Source organism: Nymphalis io, chromosome 25, assembly GCF_905147045.1.
Source record: "Nymphalis io chromosome 25, ilAglIoxx1.1, whole genome shotgun sequence".
Taxonomy (NCBI): Eukaryota; Metazoa; Arthropoda; class Insecta; order Lepidoptera; family Nymphalidae; genus Nymphalis; species Nymphalis io.
Window position 1 is genome coordinate 9,773,740 of NC_065912.1, and position 27,027 is coordinate 9,800,766.

General features: G+C 40.7%; 1 protein-coding gene across 4 annotated transcripts in view; it reads left to right on the forward strand.

The window, feature by feature from the left end:
* The window catches only part of LOC126778344 (actin-binding LIM protein 2), a 68,832-nt gene extending 41,834 nt beyond the window's left edge, over positions 1 to 26,998 (forward strand). For 2 of the 4 annotated variants that reach the window (XM_050501847.1, XM_050501844.1), the window contains exons 2-18: positions 13,878 to 14,038; positions 14,856 to 14,974; positions 15,243 to 15,487; positions 16,551 to 16,771; positions 17,063 to 17,233; positions 17,649 to 17,720; positions 18,115 to 18,289; positions 18,368 to 18,495; positions 18,566 to 18,677; positions 18,787 to 18,935; positions 19,020 to 19,099; positions 19,168 to 19,328; positions 22,458 to 22,555; positions 23,409 to 23,478; positions 24,358 to 24,398; positions 24,489 to 24,728; positions 24,960 to 26,998. In XM_050501847.1, the coding sequence (XP_050357804.1) occupies positions 13,878 to 14,038; positions 14,856 to 14,974; positions 15,243 to 15,487; positions 16,551 to 16,771; positions 17,063 to 17,233; positions 17,649 to 17,720; positions 18,115 to 18,289; positions 18,368 to 18,495; positions 18,566 to 18,677; positions 18,787 to 18,935; positions 19,020 to 19,099; positions 19,168 to 19,328; positions 22,458 to 22,555; positions 23,409 to 23,478; positions 24,358 to 24,398; positions 24,489 to 24,728; positions 24,960 to 25,073 (2,357 nt within the window). In that variant the 3' untranslated portion in view covers positions 25,074 to 26,998. Of the gene's footprint in view, positions 1 to 13,877; positions 14,039 to 14,855; positions 14,975 to 15,242; positions 15,488 to 16,550; positions 16,772 to 17,062; positions 17,234 to 17,648; positions 17,721 to 18,114; positions 18,290 to 18,367; positions 18,496 to 18,565; positions 18,678 to 18,786; positions 18,936 to 19,019; positions 19,100 to 19,167; positions 19,329 to 22,457; positions 22,556 to 22,616; positions 22,697 to 23,408; positions 23,479 to 24,357; positions 24,399 to 24,488; positions 24,729 to 24,959 lie in introns of all 4 variants that reach the window. The other 2 variants (XM_050501845.1, XM_050501846.1) reach the window with 2 other exon arrangements.
* Positions 26,999 to 27,027: the final 29 nt, after the last annotated feature.

Here is a 27,027-nt window from a genome sequence, read left to right on the forward strand (position 1 = left end):
ATAGTTTTAAGATGCAGTAAAATCTTAAGTAAGGTTAGAGAGCGGTCGACCTTGGCCCGAGCAACATCGTATAAGGAAAATATTATGTCATTCGAAGCATAAACGACTTTGTGTACAACATTTACGATATTACTTGCACTTGCTTGAGCAAGTATAAACTTAATTTTATCTTAAAATGTGTATGTATATATTTATATATAAATATTTGAGAACATTATAATAACCATCGTAGTCAATAAAACAGGTCGAGCGATGCGACCGACGTCTTCCACTCGGGTTAGAGCCTGTTTTAATCGAAGGACGAGTAGATACAAATGAACCTTAGATTTTCATATTCCATGCCATTTGTGAATTGCTCTGCTACATACATTATGCACTATAAACAGTTCTTCATGAATGTTTGTTTATTTATAATACAACACTATTCCAGATTACTATTTTCATTCGCTTTAATTTGACTTCCAAAGTTCCGATAACAACTTCGCCGACATTCAAAGAGCATTTTTTTCGCATATTCATAATGACAACATAGACTATTCAAGATCTCGGTACAAATCAATGATATTGCGTCAATTCCAAGTCAAAGTTGTTTATTTGTCTTTACTCCTCTTGTGTTGGGAATAGGTTGTAGTTAAATCGATGATAGACTCTAACTCTTCAGACGTTTGTAATACAATATAATTGATATAATCGACGGCCTTGTGGGACTAGTTGCTAAATATAAGGCCGCAGACCCCGAGGGCCTGGGTTCAAATCTCAGGTTGGGCCAATAAATAAGTTATTGATTTTTTCTATCGAAAATTCTCAGTAGCTGCCCGGAGTCTGGAAGGTGGAAGAGTTTACACACCCGTACCTCGGAAAGCACGTAAAAGCCTTTGGTCCTACGTCTGAACTATCCGCTCATGTCGGATTGCCGTTCCATCGGATTATGAGAGCTAGGGACAAGATAATGTACCTTTAATTTTGTTTGAATTAACAACAAGTCAACGTAATTTGACTAAAGCACCTTAACGACTTGTTTAGAAAATATCAAATTTCGCTAGGTACGTTATTTCTTTAACTAGAGTTCATTGTACACTTAAACTTTATAGAAAATATTATCTGAATAATTTTGAATACCGCATTAAAATCTACCGAGCAGTTTAAAAAAGTAAGCGAACTTGGATACATACGCTATTTGAAATCACGCCAAGCTGATTGCGCCTTTTCCTTAGCGTGTTATTATATTATTTTGTTCTTACTCTCGAAACTAATAATGGTCTTTCTCTTTCTCAGGTAAGGAATTATAATCCATTTTGCAGTCAGTTGTAAGAATAGCAGTAAGCTAGAAGATGGCGTCACGCATGAAAGGTAAAAAAATTACAAACTACCACACTGCTGTTGATTGCTTTTGTAACACTTTCCTTTTTATACAACAAGTAATTTACTGCGTAAAATTGAACTATTATTACCGCTTGTACCGACAACCAATTAAACTGAGTTTGCGTCGAATGATGTATTACAATTCGCGCAGTATAGTTATTAGATAGAAGAAAGTCCACTGACCGACCGCTTTGCCTCGATGGCGCTTTTTGTGAAGACCTCGCGATGACTCCCCGTCATGTCATTAGCCTTGTTACTGTCACGAGCACACAAGGCGTTGTTATTGTTTCCGTTCAAACTACTTCCGAGGAAATGAAAAACTGACACTGCGCTGGATTATAGAGATTTAGAGATTACTTAGATATCAATGTGTTAACTTAAGTATTTGTTATCGAAATAATCCAAATTCGTTAAGGAATTTGATTATATATCGCATGGTCGTATGATGTCGGATATGGTGCGGATTATAACAATTCTCGCCAATTGAAATTATCAATGAAACTCCCAACATGCTTGGATAAGTTAAATATGAAGAACAACGATTTCTCTCAATCGTGCCGTAGCGAGATGAATATGGTTTAATTATAACTCACAATGGGATTGCAGTGAAAGGTACGAGTGACTCCCCTCAGCCCGCGAGAGCCTCTGATTGCATCTTACTCGAGCTGCGCGTGTCGCTATTGGCTTTCTATGTTTTGCAATCAACTCATTTGGGAATAATATTAGTATAGGGCGGGTTATCATATTTTTATGATCAGCGTAAGGAGATATTCTAGATAAGGACATAGTCTATTTAAATAATATGATTTTAAGATTGATTGAGTTGAACGAAGCTAAAAATATATCTTTAGTACAATACAATAACTTGGAAATTCAACTAATGGTTATTTTTTGTTTAATAATTAAAAAAGAGCGTAGTAATACTTGTTTTAATCTTGATCAATTAAAGTAGAAATCATTAGAAAATGATTAATTAAACGTGGTAGAGCAATTTGCTTGAGAAAGCTCTATAATTTGATAATGTAGGACGTCGAAGAAGGAATTGTGCATGCCGAGACGTCGTGTGTTTTCTCATTTTTTGTTTTCATTGCTACAGGGATATAAAAATACCTCGATCAGCAGTTGGTATACAACCTTCGATATCTTTCACTTTTCAAGAGACTGCCTAGAAATCTTATATTAACGAAAAAAAAACCCTTTTTATTGTGAAATATAAAACTAAGATTAAGGAGATAAAGAATTAATAACGATAATTCTTTTTTTTTATGTGAAAACGAGGAATAACGCAGAAAATTTCTTGTAAATAAGTTTTTATAATTATATTTATATTGTAACCATTTCATGGTTTCGTGTATTAGATATTAATCTTTAATTCGTCTAGCGATAGTCTAACTGCACTCGTAAATTTTTAACTGTCGTAGTGAATAATAAGAATAATAAACTTTTATTTAAGTATGTTTTAGCACTCAACGTAAGAAAGGGAAAATACCTAACATACATTGATTACGTGATACACGACTATATTACTAGTAACACAAACCGTCGCATCCATTCAATATTAAGATTAGTAAAGTACTAGACGCTAGTTTTTTTTTGTTACGTAATCAGTAAGTAATTCCGAGACTCACCGTGTTTGTGATAGATTACTCGGTTACTCTGCTTCCAAGAAATAGCTTGTACTAGTTTTTATTGATATGGTCTCATAGATTACATCGTCGTCACTCGAAGATCCAGCCTCGTTTCGCAGGAAGTGATTTTGGTAAACATTCATTAAAATTGCAAGTCACTGGACCAGATTTAAACGGGTTCTTAAAGACTCCCTTTACTGGTTTCAACGAGTTTTGTGAAAATCAAAAAGCTTCGTACACATTAATGAATGATATATCTACTCGCTTTTATAGTTCAATACTTCTGTTGTTGCTGTCTTAGCAAATCTTCATGCGCTTTCTACACTCCAGACTGAGAAAACTGGTCCAATACCAATTGATAATTATTATCTTATTTCCTCTCCTCTTATAATTAGCCTTTAACCACTTCCTTACATGATATCGATGAATAAAAAATACGTATTATAAATCTAGAGTTCAATTAAAATAAATTTGTAAGGATTTCGTTTTTCGTATTTGCACTTTAATTATCGTTGATAAAGCCAAGCTACATGCGCAGGTGTTGTGTTGTGTGGAGAAATCTAGGAATGTTGTTTGCAGTACGCGCATTTTAATTATGTAACTAGGATACCCCTACTAGGAACTAGATACACGTGATAGAACTCCAGCTATCAGTATGTCATGCGCGTAACAGTAGGTCGTAGTTCTCCCTTTTAACTTAAATCCCTCAAATGCTAGTTGGAATATTATTAATGCCTCTTAGTAATTTTGTTCTTAATACTGATCTTCCCTATATATCACTGCAAGCGTCAATAAAGTCTCGAAATGTTTAAAGTTACTAAGCACGCCGTATTTATGAATCGAACTGTGCTTACCATTGATGATTAAAACTGTACTAGATCTGAACTAGTATCTCCTTTGATGCTGCGATTTCCCTGTGAACGTAATTCAAACCAAACGATGTGTTGTCTAGATAGCCTGCGCCTGCAATGAACTTCCGTCGGTCATAAATTTACCATTGCCCATGCGTTCGGATACATTATTCAAGATTGAGATTGTCTGAAATGTATTTTATGGGCATTATTTCTTGAACAAATAGACATTATCTATCTGCTCTACCGCATTAAGTCGTGTTACTCCGAAGCCGCCCACGACGCGAATTCTGACCCATATACCGTTAGAATTGCTGTAATGGCTAATTGACCCTTGTCGCCTGCATCGCCTCACTTAAATTATAGGTCATGTACTCCGATAATTCCTGTAATTGCTTAATAGTAAGAATTTATAATGTTTTTAACCATTCAATACCACATTCCCGAGTTCCAAGCAGAAAAGATGAACTCTGGTATGTGGTATTTAAAGTGTTCCAAATTAATTTACTTAGAAAAAGGAGATACATAATGTAACATCCGTGTCCATAAATTGTGTGGACTATCAAAACATTTTAGTAGCAGTGTTTTAAACGATCCTGTTGCCTTAAATAACTCTCAATACGTTCAAGTTTCTCACAGGATTAAGTCGTCGGTCACTCTTAGCTCATTAGTCTCATAACACTTTTTCACTGTCTTAATGTTCTCGCGTTCTTTGATGTCATATCGTTAGTAAATGGTGCCGTATAGAGGCTCGTATAAGAAAAGCGTTAAGTTTGCTCACAAGTGCTGACAACAATAGACAACGCTGTCCAATCTCCTCATTCGTTGCATCATCAATCACTTTGACGTGTCGGTAGTTCAGAACCGTATATTTTGCCATTTTAATATTTGTCGTATGTAAGTCTTTGTTTTATAATTTGCTATTCAAATATCACTTTAGCTCAATTAAATTTATTGTTTGTAAAAAAGGTTTGTTGTTATGAAAGTTTTTTCGTAATATTAGATTGATTGGCTACATTAAGGGGATTCCTAATGATATCGATCGATCAGAGAGCTCTTTCTTACTTAATTTACATATTTGTATTTCGTGTGTATTTATGATTCTTCTCATATAGGACGTCATAGTATTCGTGTTAGCGGTATAGTGTAGAAAGCAAATGCTGGAGGCGCTTGCTTTGATTGACATGACAATTTGTCACAGGTTTCTCCATCACGATGAATGATAGGTTGCACTAAAGTCTTCGACACGCGCGACGTGACTTGCGGTCCCGCTAATGTTGATGCTGTCAGAACACGTTCAGTAAATATAGACAATATTGCATTCCGCACCGCCTCCGTGCGAAACGTTCTGTCTTGTGTAGGTTTAAGGCAGCCTCGTTATTGCGGCTAATGGTGTCTAATGCTGCTTTTGTTAGAGTTACATCAATACTACATATATATAATAATATTTATACATAAGTATGAATATGAAAAGTAAAGGTAAGCTTCAAAAGTTTCTTGTTCTCATAATACTTTAATTAAGTATACTTATATTTGATTCGATATGGTTATAGCTACTCTACTGGTGGTAGGGCTTTGTGCAAGCTCGTCTGGGTAGGTACCACCCACTCATCAGATATTCGACCGCAAAACAGCAATACTTGATATTGTTGTGTTCCGGTTTGAAGGGTGAGTGAGCCAGTGTAATTACAGGCACAAGGGACATAAAATCTTAGTTCCCAAGGTTGGTGGCGCATTGGCTATAAGCGATGGTTGACATTTCTTAGAATGCCAATGTCTAAGGGCGTTTGGTGACCACTTACCATCAGGTTGCCCATATGCTCGTCCACCTTCCTATTCTATAAAAAAAAAAAAAAAAGCTTACGATTTTAGCAAATAATTCGGGCGCAAGTTGTAGAGAATTTATTGGGTCGTTGATAGTAAGAATAACTATAATATTTTATAACATCATGCGTACAAGTTTGTTCGTGAGAACTTCGGATACGTAAATACAGTTCATTGCCCGCCCTCCATCAATTTCATTATATTCGGAAACATAAACTATGTTGTATGTTGACTCAGGATGCAGGCTATTGTACCGACGTATCCAGTGAGGTTCTCGTGAGCAGTACAGTAGTCTGTACCCACATTACCTCATTGGTCTAGTGGTTGGGTTGTTAGGCCGCAGATTAACCCAGGTCGAGTTCGGAGATTGGAATCTTGTAGTGTTAACACATGTTTGTCCCAGAAAGCTCATAAAGCTGGCGGTTCTAAGCCAGAACTATCGTGGCAATGGCGGATTGCTTTTGCATCTGAATAGCGAGTGCACCTCTGTTTATTCACAGACTTTTGTACTATAGTCGCTGGAGCCGGACTCTTTTAAGGCGACATAGTCAGTATTTCCAAAAGAGCTTTTTTTAAACTAACAGCAATATACACGGCAACAGCAATATATATAGCAACTTCACGGTGTAAACTTTTTACCTGATACTACATATATATTATATTATATATGGTTGTTATGGTACCCAGTGAAAGTATAGTCTTAAGCTAAGCCTTAATTAAGTTAATTTGTATCAGCTTTTGTTAATTGTTGTTGTCGGAAATATCATGCACGACATGTAGGCAATTATTGATGTACTCCGGCCTAAATGTTACAGCTCGCAATTAGCCCACGTTAAGTGTCCGACACTTTCTACCACACTCGGGGTCACTGGACATCAAGACATGCTGGAATTATATCGCTTTCGGCGCGCTCCTTTGCCCAAACAATAAATACACTATATACTACACTGGTACTTAATAAATTGTCTCACTGATTGACGTCTTATTGATTATCTAAATATCAATGCAAACGTTGTCCGTACCTTCGGTGTATTGTTTCGTTTTGATTTATGTTATTTTGACGAGCCGGGATGTTTTAATATCCAGACAGTATCATTACTTAAATTTTTTAAATGACTACAAACTTTAATTGCGACTCTGATCTTGTAATATATTGTCGGTATTTGTAGGCCGATGTCTGCTGGGGTTAGTTTTTATATTTCTTTTTTTGACGTAGAATGTTGTGTACCAGTGTTGTTGTTTTACAATAATTGCAATATTACTATGAAAGTGTGAGTGTGAAAGTCTATTTGAATAAAGTTTGTGTCGATGGACACAACAAATATGTCCACCGTAGTATATAAATACATATTTGATCAAATTTTGAAACTCAGAGAGTTTGGTATCGCCACAGAGTTAACGGTAACGCAGATAACAGATGGTATTAAAGTCGCCTTATCTGATGCGATACCGATACCTCCCGTGCTGGTGGTACCCGAAACACGACCAATATGATTCATGCCCGAGCGCGGCCGACGATCGAATACATCTCATAGTGATGTATCGCTATGATCTGGTTTTCATTACTTTATTACTTATCGTTCGTTTACAGAGCTTTATTATAACGGTATGGAAACAATACGGGATAAATGAATGAAAAGCAACGACTTATTTAATAGCTGATACTTTACGGGCGATATATTAAATTAAAAATCGTCAAGTAAGTGCTCGATAAATCCGCCATTTAAATGTACTGGAGTCGAGATTGTACTGTAGCAACTTGACTTGTAATTAAACTTAATATAATAAAATGTTTTTGCTGGTAGCTAAAGCTTTAATTAAAGCCCAGTTAAATGCCTCACAAATAATAGAAAGATTTATTACGATTTAGAAAATAAGGTCAGGAGGTGCCAATTGTCTCTATCTTTGTATTATATTTCAATTCACAAATGGATATAATATATATATTAAGGATACGAATATATTTGAAGCCTGATACTCAATTACATAAATCCAGGGACCAAAGGTTCTTCAATGTACATATGTACATAGTACGTATATTGTATGTACGTTGGTCTCGACCCTTCCCCGCTAGTCTAGTGAATGTAGAACTTGTATTTGTGGGTTATTTGTTTTATTGTAAATACTGAAGTTATTTAAATGATGTTCATCACGGTTTTACCGTATTTAAAAAACCAGCAGGTTCTCGTCTGCATACTTACAGTTTTATTATCCGAGTTTACCTTTTTAGTTGTGAACTGATTTTGATGTGGCTTCAGTACAGCTCGTAGATCACATCTCAATTAATTCATTATTCATTAAAATTGGTCATTGTTATGTGTTATCTGAAACGTACGTTCACATAATTATTTTGAAGTCTACATTTCCCTTTTTTAGATAAAGAAATATACAATGTATTATTTTGCTCTTGATAATTACAGAGGTTGCACAGTGGCTAGAACACGTAAATCCTAACCGAAGATTGCGACGAGGAGCTTGCCCAGTTGTGGGACATAGCAGGCTGGTACTTTTTTATATAAGTCTGTTATCTGTGACCCGGTCTCAAACTAGTTGAGTGGTTCAGACGGCTCGTTGCGATCGACGCGCTTGGCACTCAATTAACTGTTGTTTTTCACTTTACCGTTCCGTTTATTTTTCATATCACTTTTTATCTCGACTCGAATACCATATCAAACGTCTATTGATGTAACCGATACAATTATTCGTACTTGCAGTTTTAGGGTAATAGAACGATCATTTAAATTACTACCTGTGTGCCAGGGCTCCTGGTGGTAAACCTTTAGTTATGCGCCGCGATCTGGTTGGAGGGACGAGTAGACCAGTGTACAAGTACAAGGGACATTGGCGATGAAGATAGTGATTTATATTTCTTGCGGTGTCTGAGCTTACAAAAAAACTTATTAACTATTCCAAAATATATAAAAAATATATTTAAATGTACGGAACATCTAATGCACTCGATTTTCCATTTAAATTTGCAAAGGATCCGGAGTCAGCGACTCGGATGGGGAAATAGGATTTCAATATTAAATTTGATGTACATTTTACACCGAAAGGAGTAATTTCCGAGACGCGCCGCCCCGCTCGCTTCATTACTGTATCGTATTGTGACCGACATTTCCAAAGAATTTTAAACGAGAGTTGAATATAGAATCGTTGCTATAATATTAAATATCAATTCACTTGTTCCCGTGGAGTGTTGCCGCTCGGTGTAAAACCGATCCAATATGGCTTAAGTTACAGTTTGAGTTCTAACAATATTCGATAATTAATTTTAAGATTAGTGGTTATATAATTGTTTGTCACTGCAAATATATATTTACTGTTTTCTATTAATTTATAGATTTATCTCATGTATTTTGTGAAATAATAGATAAAAGTATTTGTATATGAAGACGAAGTAGTGCGCTCGGAAACTTTTCTGGATATCAATTGCCGAGTGTCGGTTGTCTAGCAATGAGAGTGCGTCGGCTATGTGCTGTCAATTACCGTATCGTCGATCTCTATCTACTTAGATGTATATGTAACTGAATTCACCAAACAAAAATATACCGCTTTAATTGTCACACGGATATCGTTTATTTGAGTTCAAATCCAACTCTAGGTACAAATACAAGTAAAAATTAATGTCGTGATAATACGGTCTAACCAAAATCTAAATAAGACACATACATATATACACTGCCAGGACGATGGGTCTTCGCTCGCGTGTTTCATACTCGTGTCCTTTTATTGTACCTCTGACAATGTGTATGCAAAATCATGATTATCAGTTGAGTTTAAGTAAGTCGTGAAAGTATACCAAACAAACACACACACTATCGCATTTGTAATGTTTTTTTAAATAAATGTATATTGTATTTATATACGCATTATGTTCATCAGATCAGGTACGACTTGATCGGTTACGTTGTCAAAAACGATAAGATCAAATGAGTCAGAATCTAATTAAACTTCACAATACTTAGTTGCTGTACTGCGCTCGCATATTGTATATCGTATAATAATAATGCAACACACGAGTAATCGTAATCGATCCATTATGTTTGCATGAGATCATAATTAGTTGGACGTACTGAACCTATTGTCCGTGTAATTGGCGTCTTCGTAAATAGACTTCGCTACTAATATAATGAAACCGAATTCGCTACTAATATATATAACCGAGACGGTACAGTCGATAAAACGAATCATAGGGGCAAACTTTCGGACGCAATTATGTACCTTTTATTTATCTATATTATACAAGGCAGCGGCGTGTTGATTTCAGCATTTCATTGGAGACGAGACCTTTAGCAAGCAAAGGAATAATACGACCTAACTCGTTCTAACGTTGCTCCGACTCCCATAGACAATATAAGTTGTCCAGTGTCGACGGAATCGCTCAGAAGGACAATTTTAACTCGTGCGTTATAATTCTCTCAAAGTGACTTTCGGGTTTAATTTTTTTTAATAAATTATAATATTTACGTAACACTCAAACTGTCTTAAAATTATTTAAATATATATATAGTTGTGTAGGAGGTTAGTTTCGTTAAGAAATAAAATACTGACGTAGGCAAGTAAAAGTAAACAGGTCGTAGGGAGCATCTCATCAGGATTGCCACAGAGCGAATCCTTGAATGTCTTCCCAGGGGCCGCTGCGTAATGTCCAGTACACAATGCGGTCCCTCGGGCCTCGTTGCGCCTTATTACGGTAACAGCTCCGCCGTCGTATCGCCGACACGCGAAGTTGTGGAGGAGGATATAAATTATCCACCTCGTAGCGAAACTGTTCTCACTTTCACTATTCGACGCTAGTGCGTACAGTAACTGTATGTACTATTAAACTTCATAACGAAGCGTTTGGCCTTTCGTTAGAACGTCGTCGGTGCATGGCGTATTATTTTCACATTATCATCCATAGAGGGGTTTTAAGATGAAACTGATCGACTAGTAAGTGTTCTCAGTAACTCTTGTATGCAATCAATGTCTTATCTAAAACGTGAACATAAAGGGGATCCCGGGGCTGAGCCGTAGTCCGCAGACGGAATGCTCTAAATATAGCGAGAGGATTTGGCCTGACGCCAGCTGGAATTCCAGAGACGCATTCCGTGCGGGGACGCGGACTCCTGAAACTGGGGGACAACATTGTATCTCCATTTTAAAATAACTAATTATAATATTATTTTTCGTAAACATTCTTTGGCAGTTATTGCAATATAAAAGTATTTTAGTTCATTAAAATAGTACACGAATATTTCAAGCGAATTTGACTTTGATTATATTAAGTGTACACCTGTCACAGAAGTTACTCGTATCTCATATTTTATACAGCAAATATTTAAAATAACAATATCCTATCGATAGACTATAGTCGTAAAACTACGTAGTGAGCAAAGTGTACGTAACGCTCGACGCGCTGCCATTAGACGCTATTAAATCATAACATCGCGTACGAACCATCGATCACGTTTTCGAAGATCGGGAGCTCGCATAAAAACCAGAAACAAAAACCAGTCTCATCGGACGAGTGAGTCACGAACGAGAAAAATTGTGTGTCTATCGAAACGGCAGGTGAATTGAGTCTCATTAATGATAATTTATTGGCGTATACAAAATTTAATAATTAATTCATTAAATTGATCTCAAAGCTCCGCTCGGTCATTAAGTTTCATGCACTTGAATAAATTGTAATATAAACACTGGTTTGTGTGAATCCAGTTAATGATTTTCTTTTTATAAATTAAGCTCATGTACATAAATATACACTTAATACAAGAGGTATACAGAACCGGTACTGCACTTATGTACGTAGGGCGCACACGCAGTACGTTATTCTCGTTTTTCGTTAAATTACACGAACTTGGAAATTAAACATATATAACAAGTAATTCATTACGTAATTCAAACTGAAAACTAATAAATTCGTGTCAGAATTACCACAACCCATAACTGTTCACACACACAGTATATATTACCACAACCCATAACCGTTCACACGCACAGTATATATTACCACAACCCATAACCGTTCACACGCACAGTATATATTACCACAACCCATAACCGTTCACACGCACTGTATATATTACCACAACCCATAACCGTTCACACGCTCAGTATATATTACCACAACCCATAACCGTTCACACGCACAGTATATATTACCACAACCCATAACCGTTCACACGCACAGTATATATTACCACAACCCATAACCGTTCACACGCACGGTATATCACAACTATCTAGTTATTAATCAGTATAATTATTTGAATTACTTAGACAAATACGCAAAGTGCTTAAAATGTCATGAAATTTTTTGTACTTTATACCGCATATAGTGTTTTATTGAAAAGAACGGCAAGAGGTTTTATTTGTTTCCCGACGGAGCGACAAGTACGACCACTAAGTAAGCATTGTAATAATCAAATCCGGTGTTTTGTGTTTTGTTGCAAGTGTTATTAATGCCACAAATTGTTGTCGGTCTCGTAGCTAGCTTATAGCTGCAGATCCCGGGTCGTCAGTTCAAAGCAGGGTCGGGCCATTGAAAATATCTTCTTCGTCTTCTTAATATAAATAAATAAATATATACAAGACCCTTGTTCGTCGTAAATGATCAAGCAAACGTCTCATTAAAATTTTAAGCGTTTTTGACGAAAAAGACTGTTTTTAGAATATTATATAAACTCTTCATCGTCATATTGTGTATTTCTCTAAATTATGTCAGAGTGAACAAAACAATTTAGATAAGATATGACTTACATTAGATATATTATTTATTTTATTTGTTAGTAAAACTAAGGTATGCGTTATCAGGGAGCTAAATATAAACAGGAATGTAGAAACTGAATATTTATGTTTAATGCTATAAATGAAGATCTAATAGCCGGACAATGTACGTGTGACTCTCCAACACCCACCCTCAATGTTTCATCATCATTAACATCAATTGTATTAGCAGATGCTTCGTTTCGCCTGAAAATACAATCATTTCTACGGATAAAATAGTTCGAGTTAGCCCACGCTGGGGTAACTGAAGATCTAGGGTTCGAATCCTGGCAAGCATTAATGAGATTTCAAGCGCCTAATTATACTCGTCTCGTTATCGATGAAGGTAAATAACTGAGACAAATTACTTAACCTATCAAACTCGCACGTTCTCTTATATACGAGTTTTAGAGAATTTTCAAACGGATACTTATTTTAAAATTATTTGTTCCTTATGATCCTGGATATAAGTTTACTAAAGTAGGACTCAATCAGAGCTCTCGTTAATGTAAGTATCCTCCTCCCAACTCCGGGGAGTGATCGCGCAGGATCGTGACTGTCCCATCCTCGTGACTCGCGTCACGGAACCGGCTCGATTGAAACGGATGATTAGGATTACCGCTATACATATTTTCTCTGGATAGATATTATTTACATCTGAGTCTACGGCCGAATAGTTGGCGTTACGTTTTTCGTGTAGCTGCCAATACTTAACAATTTAAATCGCACTTGTATCGGCCTGTTATTAAGCTTGTACACCTGAATAATATTAAGATGTTCTTTTAGTAACAGCCTGTTAATGTTTTACTGCTGGGTTAAGGCTTCCTCCTAAAAAAAAAAAACAAATCGATACAAAAATAACAGGTTGAAATCACTTTAAAATCGACTTCCTTGACTTTGTTGATCAAATACAAGTGAAGCATATAAAGCGTGTAAGGTTTTAATGAGAGAAGCTCATTAAAAGATGCGCTAACTAACCTGTGTCCCAATCAATAAGGTTCTTATGGACAAATAGTGTGTACAAAGTGTATAAAGTGTGTGTATCTGAAAGTAAACACCGAATCACATCCGGGGTCCCCACACGTGGGGATCGTCAAATATTGAACATACTCATATTATTGTGATAGGACGGAGGACGGGGCGGCGCGGTGCGGACGCAGCGGGCGCGGTGCGTTTGTTTCAATTAATCGAATGATCCGCCGCTGCAGAAATATGCAGCCACGAGTCGCTCGCCCTACTGAAAATATTTCTGTATACGTTCTATTAAATTCTATATTTAGAAGTAAGAGACTTATGATTTCGGTTGAAACTAAGTTGGGTGTTGTTAGCATTCTGTTGGCATGTTTTTTAAGTTTCTTTAAATGTTATATTATAAGGTCTAGTAATATATAATAAGTGAAGACAATCTATATATCATTTGTGTGCACCTTGGATAAACGAAACATGATGTTGCTTACAGGCAGAGTGGTGTGCGGCGCGTGCGCCGGCAAGTGCAGCGGGGAAGTGCTGCGCGTGTCAGACAAGTACTTCCACATGGCGTGCTTCACGTGCCGTACCTGCTCCGCGTCGCTCGCTCGCGGCGGCTTCTTCTGCAAGGACGGATACTACTACTGTCCGCAGGTACCACTACTGTACTCACTAAAACGACACTGCACTCCACATTATATTCAATACATTGCCCGCCTGCCGCTAAGGCTTCAGGCAACTACGATAAATTGGGTCAGGTTGCCTTATACCGTGAAGAACGGGCAATAAACTTATAGTTACTCTTTTTCAGTCTTTTAATTTCAGAGTAAATTAAATACAATTAACTTTATGCACATCCCGCTCGGAGATCAACAACTACGAACTCTTTATCATTTGTTTAACTCGTTGTTGAGCAATATGCTAAAGTTTTTTGCCAATCAAAGTTTAATTTGACAAAAAATTAAAATTTAATGACACATAAAGTTAAAATAACTGACGAATCTTATTATAGAAACGAACACCGTGCCCCGCAAAGGATTTACTGACTTTGAAAAGTCGGTGTGAATACAATAACTACTAGCTCACCGTGTTTCGCCCGCTTAACATTACATTTGTCACGTAAATCTTTCAGAATCTGCCATCGTGCCAAGTTAACGCTTAGATATTATTATTTTCTAATAAATCAAATCAAAATGATTTATTCAACATTAAAGCATTACACTTGCTTATTGATAGACAGACCAGAAAGTACCACCGGTTCGGAAGAGAAATAAAAAGGCATAATTAAATTACTCCTTTTAAATACACCGTTTCTGTAGGATACAATTATTATACTATCTCTTAGAAACAGTGCATTTTCCTGGATAACAAAATTGGCTAATGAGGCTGTTTTTTTATTGTCACCATACACCTTACCCTATACACGCATTACGTCGAGTTGTTGATATGTTAGTGTTTTATTGGTTTGCAGGACTACCAACGGGCATTCGGCACGAGGTGCGCGGCGTGCAACCAGTACGTAGAGGGCGAGGTGGTCTCCGCGCTCGGGAACACCTACCACCAGAAATGCTTCACTTGCGCAAGATGCCAGTATGTTTAACTATCGTCGTTCAATCTGTTGAATGTAGTAATTGATTCATTTTTTTTTCGAAAATAATATTTCATAAAGCAACTCCATTGATGTTAGTACTTTAGTTTTAGCTTGCAGCCGGTTATATGATAAATATAGACATAAATATAATATAGAAGCTGTATACAGTTTAATTAATATTTTATCGAAACGGGAACCCTCTCAGTAGATCGATTGTCCAGTCGGCTTGTCACGAATGTACCAATAACGCTGAACGTCTTCCCAAAGACGCGCGTTCCCGTCTGGTGAGAAGGTGACGTACACGGGCAGCGAGGTGGTGTGCGCGGCGTGCACGAGCGCGCCGCAGAAGCAGACGGCGCGGGCGGCGCGCTCGCCCCTCGCGTCGCCGCGCTCGCCCGCCACGCCGGCGCCGGCCGCCTCGCCCTCCTCGCCCGAGCCCCCCTCCTCGCCCACTTCACCCGGCTCGCCCGGCTCCGGCCGGGACCGGGACCAGCGGCAGCCGGACCCCAACGGTGAGTCCTTATCTTTAGCCTCCAGGGATTTAAAAAAATATTCTGAACTATCTAACGTATGAAACTGAATTTATATTATCCCGATTTGATTCTCTCAGTAAATCAATCAATTGTTATGTTATTACGAACCCCTTTCTAGTGTCCGTATTTTTTAATAAACTTCACCCGTACGACGTCGACACTGTCCCCCCATTCGAAGCAATTGAGCGCGAAATGACGAACAGCGCTGTCCACCCTCTCTAAACCGAATATTGAAAGGCGATACTCGCCATACGAACACTAATTTCACTCAGTATAAATTTCTTTCGAAAGTGCAGAGGGCGATTACAATTTACCACAATTTGTTTGGTTGTAACGGTAAATTAAAAAAAAAAACTGAACTTTTTATTTAAATCCAGCTAAACTTTCTTTCTGTTCCGTATCGTCACAAATATGGAATATATTCTCTAAGTTGTAAAAGTTGATACTTTTTAAATTCTGAGATACTCGAAAGAAATTTGGTAAAAATTGAACTGTTATTTGCCTAAAATTGAAAACCTTTGGAGAACTGAAACCGACAACTCAAGCAATTATTCAAAATGTGTGTCAGGCTGTCTGATCGCAGCTCGGCGACTCCGACGATGCCGGAGTCAGAGTCACATGCGAGTCTGTGCGCTTTGTTTCAATACAAGAGGCGCCTTCGGCAACCTTAACACTTTTCCTGTTCATCTTTAACTTTTGTTTAATTTATATTCATTCCTGGTGGTCGTTTAAAAATGTTAAAGTCGTCACGTCAACGTATCTTGGAATCATTCTGAAGCTGAAACGATGTCTTCAATTTAAACGCTAGTTTTTATTGAGTAAGTATACTTTTTATAGTAACCAAAAAAGTATTGCCTGCAGACTGATATTATTAAATGCGAATATATCAAGACAGTCACGCAAAGTTAAATAAGTAGTAATTTTTATAGTAATTTGATTATAATTACCGCGTCGCAGACTCGTATCTGCCCATCATCGTATTTAATGACATACGATATCACAAGAGGATACCGTGCCAGTATACCGTCTCCCCGGTCGGCAGAGTGCGCGGGCTGCGGCCAGGAGCTGTCGGAGGGGCAGGCGCTGGTGGCGCTGGAGCGGCAGTGGCACACGTGGTGCTTCGCATGCGGCGAGTGCGGCGCCGTGCTGCAGGGCGAGTACATGGGCCGCGCGGGCGTGCCGTACTGCGAGCGCGACTACCAGCGCCTGTACGGCGTGCGCTGCGCCTACTGCCAGCGGTACATCTCCGGGAAGGTGCTGCAGGTGCGTCCCAGCAGAGACTCCCACTCCTTCGTTATCTGTCATCTAAGTGCGAAATCACATCGATCATCGTTCGCGACGTATCGACTACAGTCATCATATCGCACAACGAGGCGCGTGGACCCATGATGTGCTCGTCGTTTAGCGATTTTTTTACAAACGTTAATCGACGGCGGCGGGCGTACCGAACTCCGTCCCCCTATCAAAATCGCAATAGCGGCACTGCATCGTGTCGATCACGCGCCGATCGGTCCGAACGACGAACGTAACGCACGACGTGGCCGGCGTCCCCAGGCCGGCGAGAACCACCACTTCCACCCCACGTGCGCGCGCTGCAGCAAGTGCGGCGACCCGTTCGGCGACGGCGAGGAGATGTTCCTGCAGGGCGCCGCCATCTGGCACCCGCGCTGCGGGCCCGCGCCGCACGCGCCGCTCGAGCTCGAGCGCGCCTCCTCCGAGCTGCAGGTGCGCGCTGACACTAGCCACTGGTCCGTTCGTTCAACACGTCCATCGACTCCTTGAATTTTCTGAGGTTTCGTTTGAACGATAAGACAAGTAGCATAACTTATTAATGTTTAAGAACCGATGGCACGTCGTGTGGACGTACCGAATAAAACCTGCATGCTGCTAACTAGTGCCCCCTTGCGGCGGATAGATGTTTAATTTATATTATTTTTGTTTTTTATTTAGTTGCCGTGTTGTCCTCGCTGTGTTTCGCAGTATCCAGGAATGTTATATATATCGTGACCTCTTTTGAGACTGTATACTGTCGAAATTCTAGTAATTTAGAGCATTAGACGACTGTCGCGGACGACACTCTGCCGCTGTTGTCGCGGAGTGTTGTCGTCGACGCTCGTTGACGCCGTTGTTGTTGTGACAGTTCTCGCTGCGCTCGCGCACACCCAGCGTCAACGGCTCCTACTGCAGTCCCTACAGTAGCTTGACCAGAAAGGTCCGTGTATTTTTATTTGCATTTTTTATTGGTTATTTTGATTTAATTGGATTTTATTATGTAATTTTTTCAATCGATATAATTTATTTATATCTATTAAAAAACACCATTTTATTTTTGTTGGAATGCTTACAAGTTTTAGTACAATACTGTAAACCGACTCTGTTCAATTTCATTTCATTACTCGTTGTCGACGGGTCCCACTGCCATTCTGCTCCGTAGCTCAAGCTGGTGTCGTTTCATACCATTTTTACATCTGAAATTGATATGACAAAACAATAATGATAAGCTTACAGTTGTAATTTGGCACGGTTACTTCGACCGGAGCAATAGTAATAACATAAAAAGCCCGCCGCCCTATGAACCTCACGGCCAGCACGGCCAACGCCCACAGTACGGCTACCGCGCCGTGTCGCCCGGGCTGGCGCTGCGCGAGTACCGCGACGACGCGTGCTCGCCGCACCGCATCACCACGTACTCCTACCTCGCCGGCGAGCCCGCCACGCTGCGCCGCTGCGTGCAGCCCTACGACCGCCCGCCCGCCTCGCCGCACTTCCACCGCCCGCCCTGTGAGTGTCGCCGCCCGCCCGCGCCCCCCCGCACCGACACACCGACACACCGACACACCGACACTGTCGCTGTTGCAGCGTCGGCGAGCACGCGCGCGTCGTCCCGCGCCGGCAGCAAGGCGTCGTCGCGGCCCGGCATGCGCGTGCTGGTGGACTCCATCCGCTCCGAGACGCCGCGCCCCAAGTCGCCGCACATGAACAACGAGGTGCGACGCTCTTCTTCACGTTTCTCGTGCCCGACTGACCGCGGCTGACCGCTCCTCGCTCGTGTTGCAGGAGCCCATCGAGCTGTCGCACTACCCGTCGGCGTACAAGCCGCCCCCCGGCACGAAGCCCAAGATCGAGCGCGACGACTTCCCCGCCCCGCCCTACCCCTACACCGACCCAGGTAAACACGATCACTGCTCATGCTCAAAAAAATAACTAAAAATTTAGTTATTTTTTTTATGCAAGATACTTAAGTTAAATCATAATCGATAAATAACATCCGCGCGCAGAGCGTCGGCGGCGCTGGTCGGACACGTACAAGGGCGTGCCCGACAGCGACGACGAGGGCGAGCGCGTCAACGGACTCAACGGAGACGTCGACCCGCAACTGCGCAAGGAGGAGCAGGAGCTCGCCAAGATAGAGAGCGGCATCGCGCAGGTGACGCACGCACGCACGCGCACGCACCGACGCGCACTCGCAGCGCGGCCCGACTGATAACGACGTGTCGCTCCCGTGTTGCAGGTGTTTCTGAAGGAGGTCAAGGAGCGCGAGAAGCTTCAGCAGTGGAAGAGGCAGAACCTCGACCCCAGGAACGCGAGCAGGTACGGAGAGCGGGAGGGGGAGGTGCGTAGCGAGTAGCGAGCGAGTGGTGTAGCGCAGTGTGTCGCAGGACGCCGAGTGCGGCGCGCGAGGCGGGCGCTCGCCTGCGCTACTCGTCGCCAGTGGGCGCGTCACCGTCGCGCTCGCTCGACCACCCGCGCGACCACCCGCGCGACCACCCGCGCGCCGCCGACGCCGCGCTCGCGCACCACCACGTGCCCTGCTACAACGGTGAGCCCCCACGCACCCTGCACCGCTCACTAATATTGCTGTTACGATAAGACTAATGGACAAGTTTGTTCGCCGGGTAGTTCATACCATTCTGTGAGCCGCATTATATTACCTAACCTTTGTGAAACACAACCGACGCACCGAGACCGCTAGCCACCGATGTATTCAAAGTTCCGGGGAACTACCGGCAGTGTGCGGGATCGGATATTCACGCCTCGTTGACGAGCGGCATGTTTGAATATCTCATTGTCCGTAACGCGTTCGGTGTCGGCCGCTCCTCGGCTGTGTCGCGTCGCGCGCCGACGACAGAGCGTAGACTAATATTAACCTTATCCTGCTTTCAGTATTTACTTACTATTTAAACGGTGGTGAGTTCTATACTATACGTACGTTTAAGGTTCAAATTATCTCGCCTCGTAAAGTAAATGCATTTGTTTTACTCATTGGCAAAGCTCTAACGCATCATTTCAAATCAAAAATTCAAACATTTAGTCTAGACTTTGTCGGTCGTCGCATTTCATCACATTTATTATTTAAAAAAGTTTCTGGCACAACAGTTTGTATTATCAAATCGAACGTTTAAACATTTCATAATCGTCAGAGATGTTAAGTTAATTTATTATCCTTGGAAAGACAACAAAACTGTTATGCTGTTTATGGGACGAGAGTGTAACATGGAGAGCGAGGAGCTCGAAGTGCTGTACCGATGTGGGGTGAGGTGAGGTGGGGGGGGGGGGGGGAGTCGTGTTACACGTGCAGGCGGACGCCGTGCGGAGCTTTGCACGTCGCTACTTGTCATTCACTATGCTGTATGTGCTTTGTTAGAACGCTGTTTGGAAAGAATTCTTGAGATGACTTGAAAAGGAATGTATATGTAGTTACTGATGCCCATATAATTTCTTTTCGGCGTCGATATGAATTCGTAGTAGCTTCTTTAGTTCGTGTCATGCTTATATATTTATAATGCGTGACATTTTTTTTTTACAAAATGTACTATTAAAAGCATGACACTATATTTAAAGTGGAAATGATTTAGTGTCTCGTCGTTTGATATGGAATGTGTGTGAATTTGTACTTTCGATACTGTACGATACTGATAAGTACTCCGCGCATGCGCTGGAACAGTGACGCTTCATACTAACAAGTTGATATAAGTATATATGTAATTGTATGTTATACTATACTATATACAATTATTTTTTATTAAAATATTGTTTAATAAGTTACGTATACATATTTTTCTCGGTTACAGTATTAAAGTGTAGTAATTACAATTAGGAAGATGAGCTTATTTTTTTACGATCTCAAAAAATTATTGTATTTAATATATAAAAAATGAATTACTGGTGAATTTTTTTTACGATATCTGCAAAAATGAATTTTTTACAATTTTTTAAAGTTACGAGTTTTTAAATTCTTTTCTGGAGCGACCGATCGACGCGTGACGTCACATCGCCCAGCGTCGCTCACTCGCCCATACAATTTCGTCTGTATTTTCGCGTGATTCTTGATTTTATTTATATTTCGATTAGTATAAAAAACGAAAAACTTTCATATATTTATTAAAGAGTACCATAGCATACAAATTCAACAAATAAAACTCGGGAAAACTACTTTTTTTCATATATATATTAGGTCCTTACATATGAAATTGGCCTTTTGTACGGGAGGAATATAAAGTCAATTTTTTTTTGTAAAATATATTTAATTAATCAAAGTATGCACTGTTGTTATCTATGCACTTTTGCCATCTCATAGGTAGTTGATCCCTTTACTAAAAAAAAACAACATGTGTGGTCTTGCGTTGTCGTGAAGCAATCCTTAATGACTGTGACCCATTGAAATTGATTTTTACCATATTGTTTCTTTGAAAGTCAAATATGCAGTCTAAGATAGTATGTATGATAAAAATGAAATTAAATAATTCCTTGTTAAATAGGCTTATAAGGGCACTTTTGGACCACCATGTTACAGTATTGAATTAAATGTAAAGCTACCACCGGTGATCTTCTAGTTTACCTGACCGATGGGCTGAAGCAGTTGAGTCTAAGAGGCCACCTCTTGGACTTCTATCGCATTTTATGCTCTGATTAATCCCAGGCGCTGATTTTACCACCCCTGGACATCCACTACTACTACAACTATATTTTTAAAGCATTTTCTGCCTCGCATAAGTACATATATAAAAAAAGGTTTCTTCCAGTAACAGTGTATTTCATTAAAAGTAGGCTCCTCACATTGCTATGTGACCAATGACAAAGTATGTTTGCATCCTTCACACTCGAAATTGTTTAAGTTAAGAGTACGGACTTATTGCCGATCACAGTTAAGATCAATCTGCATTAACAAAAGATTAAAATAAACAATAACAATAAGCTCACTAATATATTTCGCGTGATTTGTGAAAGAATCCGCAATCATAAGATCGACTTTCGGTAGATTACTTGTTAGTCTACGTGAAAATACTGCTCTCATTTTAGCATAAAATTATATATTAATAATCGTTCTAATATTATTATGAGTGAAAGAACGTATTTGGGGCGTCAAATCACAAAGAGGTTTAAAATAAATACGAAATTATCAACGCACGTATCGCAAAAGAGTCGCCTGCAATAACGAATGGGCGAAATGATGTCACAGTCAAAACTCGGACGGAGCAGAAATTATACGAGAGCGTCCAAATTGATTTGCTTATAAAAAAAAAAGTTTACATGATATAATTATAGTTTTTTCACATATGTTATTATCATTTAATTTATTATATTATTTATTAGATTATTTTACTACAAAAAAATATCTTTTTTTTAATTTACGTCTTCCTAATTATATATATCATACGTTTCTATTTTACGTTTGCTGATCTATGTTATATATTGATATTTTCGCTTGAATATTAAAGGATCAAATAATTTCGAATGAACACTTGCCACGTCGGTTGGAGTTGATTAAATCGAAACGAAATTATATGATCCGACGATGCGAACATCGAGACGATAATTTTTGCCACCTCGGAAGTAGTTTAACATGAACCGTAAGAGCACGGGGTCGGGAGGTGCGGGGTGGCCAACGTTTCCGACCGATGTCCGCCATCGGGGCAGTAGGCGTAGCGTATGCGTGTGCCGTCAGTAGTGACTTGCGCCCGTGTCGTAGTCATGCACGCGCCGCCGCGGCCCGGCTACGGCCTGCGCTCCAGCACGCTGCCCGCCGGCGGCCTGCGCGCCTGCAACGTGAGTACCCCCCCCCCACACACACGCGCACACACGCACACAACAGTCGCGCGGTCCGCAGTGGTGTCGTCGCTGCGCGCGGCGCCGCGGCCGGGCTACGGGCTGGCGGCGCGCTCGCACACGTTCTCGTCCAGCACCGCGGTGAGTGGCGGCGCCTGCTGCGGGCGGACACGACCAGGATACATTTTGAATTCGTTATTATTGAGTAAAATAAGAGACATTAATTCGATTCATGTTTTTGATATTGTATTCCATAAAGTTTTTTTTTAGCTCGATATCAGAAAAAAATGTAAATATGACATTATTTTGTCTTTATATCTCGTTTAAGTGACCGTGATTATGACCGGCATAGAAAACGAAAAGAATTGCCGGAGTGAGTCGGAGAGGTAAAAATATGTTACCTCGCTTAGACGGCCTCTGTTCTTTTAGGTCTTCGACCACAATAAGGCACTTCTGTTTATGTCTGTACAACGTCCGTAACAACATTTATATTTCTGATACCGGTTCGACTCATTCAGGTCTTGGCGGGTCGCCAACCACTCGTTGATTTTCTACCGCTAAATATCAGTTGCTATTCCTGTGTTCCAGTTTAAAGAGTTAGTGAGCCAGTGTAATTGGAGTCACGAGGGATATAATATCTCATATTTTATGGTTGGCGACTCAGTGACGATGTAAGAGGTGGTGGATGACGTCTTGTAATGCCAACGCCAAGTAAATGGGTGAAGGTGGTCTTATTTACTTACCATAAGTTGGTCTATTTGTTTCTTTATCATCCGAAATTAAATTTAATATATATGTACATACTGTTACCTTCCTCGATATTTTAAAATAGAGACAACCTTCGTAATTTTAGGGTGACTTCACATTTAGTGGACTCTGTGACAAGACGCACAGCACCGACTTCAGCAGCGGCAAGTCAGACAGTGAGTTACCCATATACTACCCTATAAAGTGCGTTAGCATTCAATTAATAAATTAGTCTTTAAACAAAGTCCCTGTTCGGGCGCCACTTGCTCTGAAGGCTGACGTGAAGCATGATGTGTTAATAACCATAATGACTATAACTTACATTACATACAAAACTGAGGATAAAATGAGCTTACCCGTGTTATCATTGACAAACGAATTTATTGTAATATATATCGCAATCGCAATTAAATTTGCAACATAACAAAATATGTTTGGTTTTGATGTAAATTGTAATACGTCATATTTATTTATCAATATAAAATAATCGCAAATGAGATGCGCTTCTATGTGTTATATTATTATATATATAACAAGGAACAATTATTGATTTTGTGCGCTCAGTGCGGACGGATCTTTGCAGTAAGTAACGCGTGCGTCTCGTCCGGGTACAGTCGTCTCACTCGTGTCCGAACGAGACAGCAGTAGCTCCGCAATTACGCTTTTCACCTTTCTCCATATTTTGTGAAATGTTACGTAATTGACACCATATTATATTCATCCATGTTTCCCAAATGCTGCTACGCAAGAGTTTTAAATGTTTATTTATTTTTATATGCGAAGGGTAGTTTCACGCGTGAAAGCGTTATACTGTTGATGTATCAGTACAGCGCGCTCGCACATGGCAACCCATCGGAACATTCGCATCATTTTGAATCACGGCCACGAATCGGCGCGACATCCCTCGTCGCTTAGACTTCACGGCATGATCGCTTAGACCGCTTCTAATCTAATCGAACATTTACATTTTGATTATTTCTTTGAAGAGTAAATTATTTATTTCATAATCTAGTTGAAACTTCTCGACGATCACTTGTGTCACTTTATGTTTCCAGTTTCTGCCGGCTCTATCACCGACGTGGATAGAAGTGCTGTGGTGAGTACTAAGCGTGCGCCGGCGCCGCGCGGACGCAACCTCCGCGTGCCGCCAGCGCGTCCGTAACGAGTGTTGCCCTTCCGCCCGCAGACGACGGACGGCGGCGTGGCGGTGCGCGGCGGCGTGGTGTCCGCGGCCGCCGGCGTGGGCGTGGGGCTGGGCTTGGGGCCCGTGGGCGGCGTGGGCGTGCGCGGGGGCGGTGTGCGGCGCTCGTTGCCCAACATGGCCACCTCGCATCTGCTGCACGAGCCCGCTAAGCTCTACCCCTACCACTTGCTTCTCATCACCAACTACCGCCTGCCACCCGACGTCGACCGCCTTAACCTCGAGGTGAGCGGGATGCGGTCTCGAAGCGACTTCTTACCTATTGTTTTCATCGCGCTAGACGAGCTCTTATCTTCTCCCTTGGTCTCTGTTTATGATGAATATAAAAGAATGTAGGCGAAGCAACACTCACTTTATGTTGCCTGTCTTGAAATAAGAAGGGAGTTTCAGCAACATTCCCATACCGTCATATACGATACAAGCATGATATGATCAAACGCGTGATGTCAATTTCAGCGCCACCTGTCGGACGCGGAGTTCGAGGCGATCCTGCAGATCGGGCGCCAGGACTTCTACCGCCTGCCGCAGTGGCGCCGTAACGAACTCAAGCGACGCGCGCGACTTTTTTAAGCCACACCTACACCCTCACCCTCATCTCACCCTCATCAGGATGACCTCATTCTAATCCTCTGCCTTCTCCCTCACCCTTCTTCACTCCCATTCTTTCTCCCTCGTTTCACCGTGGAAATTGTCGTATAAGTTATTTATTCTTTAATGTCTTCATCCGGTCGGGAGAGACTCGACCCGGAGCGGCCGACGTAACGCTTCAACTGTTCGTGTCTAAGAATAATAATAATATATTGATATTATAATTTTTTTCACATAATAATTTATAAGTATGGTGGTGTGATTCGCCGGTATGTCTGTGGATGCGAGAGTTCATAGAACTTCGATTTTATACATTCGATAACTCGGTCGGCCGGGCGATCGGCCGGTTGTTACGGCTGCACAGAGAGCGGCCGAGGTCGGAGGTTCGCTCTGTGGATTAATCCAGCAGTATTTAGATCGGTGTGCTGGCTTGTTAAATTTAATTTAAAGAAATTTGGGAGTCCGATCACAGAAATGTTAAAAGTGTTATACATATTTATTTTAAGATCGATACTTAGTTCTTAATTCATTTAAATTTATTTATTTTTGGCTTCTCGTATCGTTTATTTTCTTTCTAAAGCCACCACATCGGTTCGGGACCTCGTCCGCGGTTACGTAGTAACGCCGCAGCAGACACACGATTACATAGATGTAACTAATAATATATCGAGGCCTTGTCTTATGTGTGTATGTGTATAGAAGAGATATATATGGCCGAGTGCGAGCGTGACCTCCGTTTACTTTAGTGAGAACCAAATATATCGATTATACTTAGGGGGAAGCATATTTCGCGTTAGGTTAAGGCGGGCTAGAGATAAATATATCGCTACGTATGAACGAGTATATAGAGGTGTATATGATTTGATTCGCGTTCGGTGCGGGGCGGGCGGAACTGTGTCGGCCGTGACGTCACGCGACGTCCGCCGCCGCTCGCTGCGGACGGGTGGACTGCACAGGACGTGACGTCACGCAGCGCTCGCCGTCGCTCGGCGCCGGTTCCTAGCGTGCGTGCGTGTGTGAGTGTCTGCGTGCGTGCGCGAGTGTGTGCGTGTGTGAGTGCATCATATTTGTGATCACTTCGATTGTTTTTAATATTATTTTAGCGAGTTACGATTAAGGTTGCAGTATGGCGGCTCGTGGCCGTCGGTTTTTGTTTTTAGATAAGTGTATTTATGTGCTATTTCAAATTAATAAACTATAGACTTAAAAAATTACTATCACTACCTAATCGAAATCGATGTTCTTAAAGAGTAACTTCTCATGGTCGTAGCTTCGCCTCGGACTGGCCTTATTTGTTCGTTGGCGTTTTAGTAACGACATCTACCATGTCGGTTAAAGTTGTACTGAATATTGACATTTGTAATCTGTAACGCATGTACTGTACAGTACTGCACGTATATCCTTCCTTGGTTCGACGGCTTCATGTGTAGTGTCGGTTAAGCGAAGAGCGTCTTTATGTTTAGACGCAAGCGTTATACAAACTGCACGCTGGCCCACGTCTCGACGTGCGAGCTAGCGAAATTATATTCAAGAATATTTCTTTTTATGGTCTTTGTACATGAATAAAAAATGACTTGCCAACATCCGTTTAATGTGTGACAGGGATAGAGTATAGACAAGTGTCGCAATGTAAATGATATTGTAAATGTTGAGGAGTTACCAATGTGACTTCGCGCCCTGATAGAGTCGTTGTTTAGCATCATATATATATTGCGGGACAAAACTTCTAATAAACTGTTCATAAATTTATAATGCTTAGCGAATGTTTCATTTGTAACTCTTCTCCACTGCTCGTGTTTTGTTGAGAACTGTAATTTGAACTGGACGCCGAGCTAAAGCAATTTTGTCAGTAATTCAAAGCGAAAACTATGCTTTCAAATAATAAAGAATTGCATTTCTGACTACAAGTTGTTTATTTTCAATACACATTTATTAT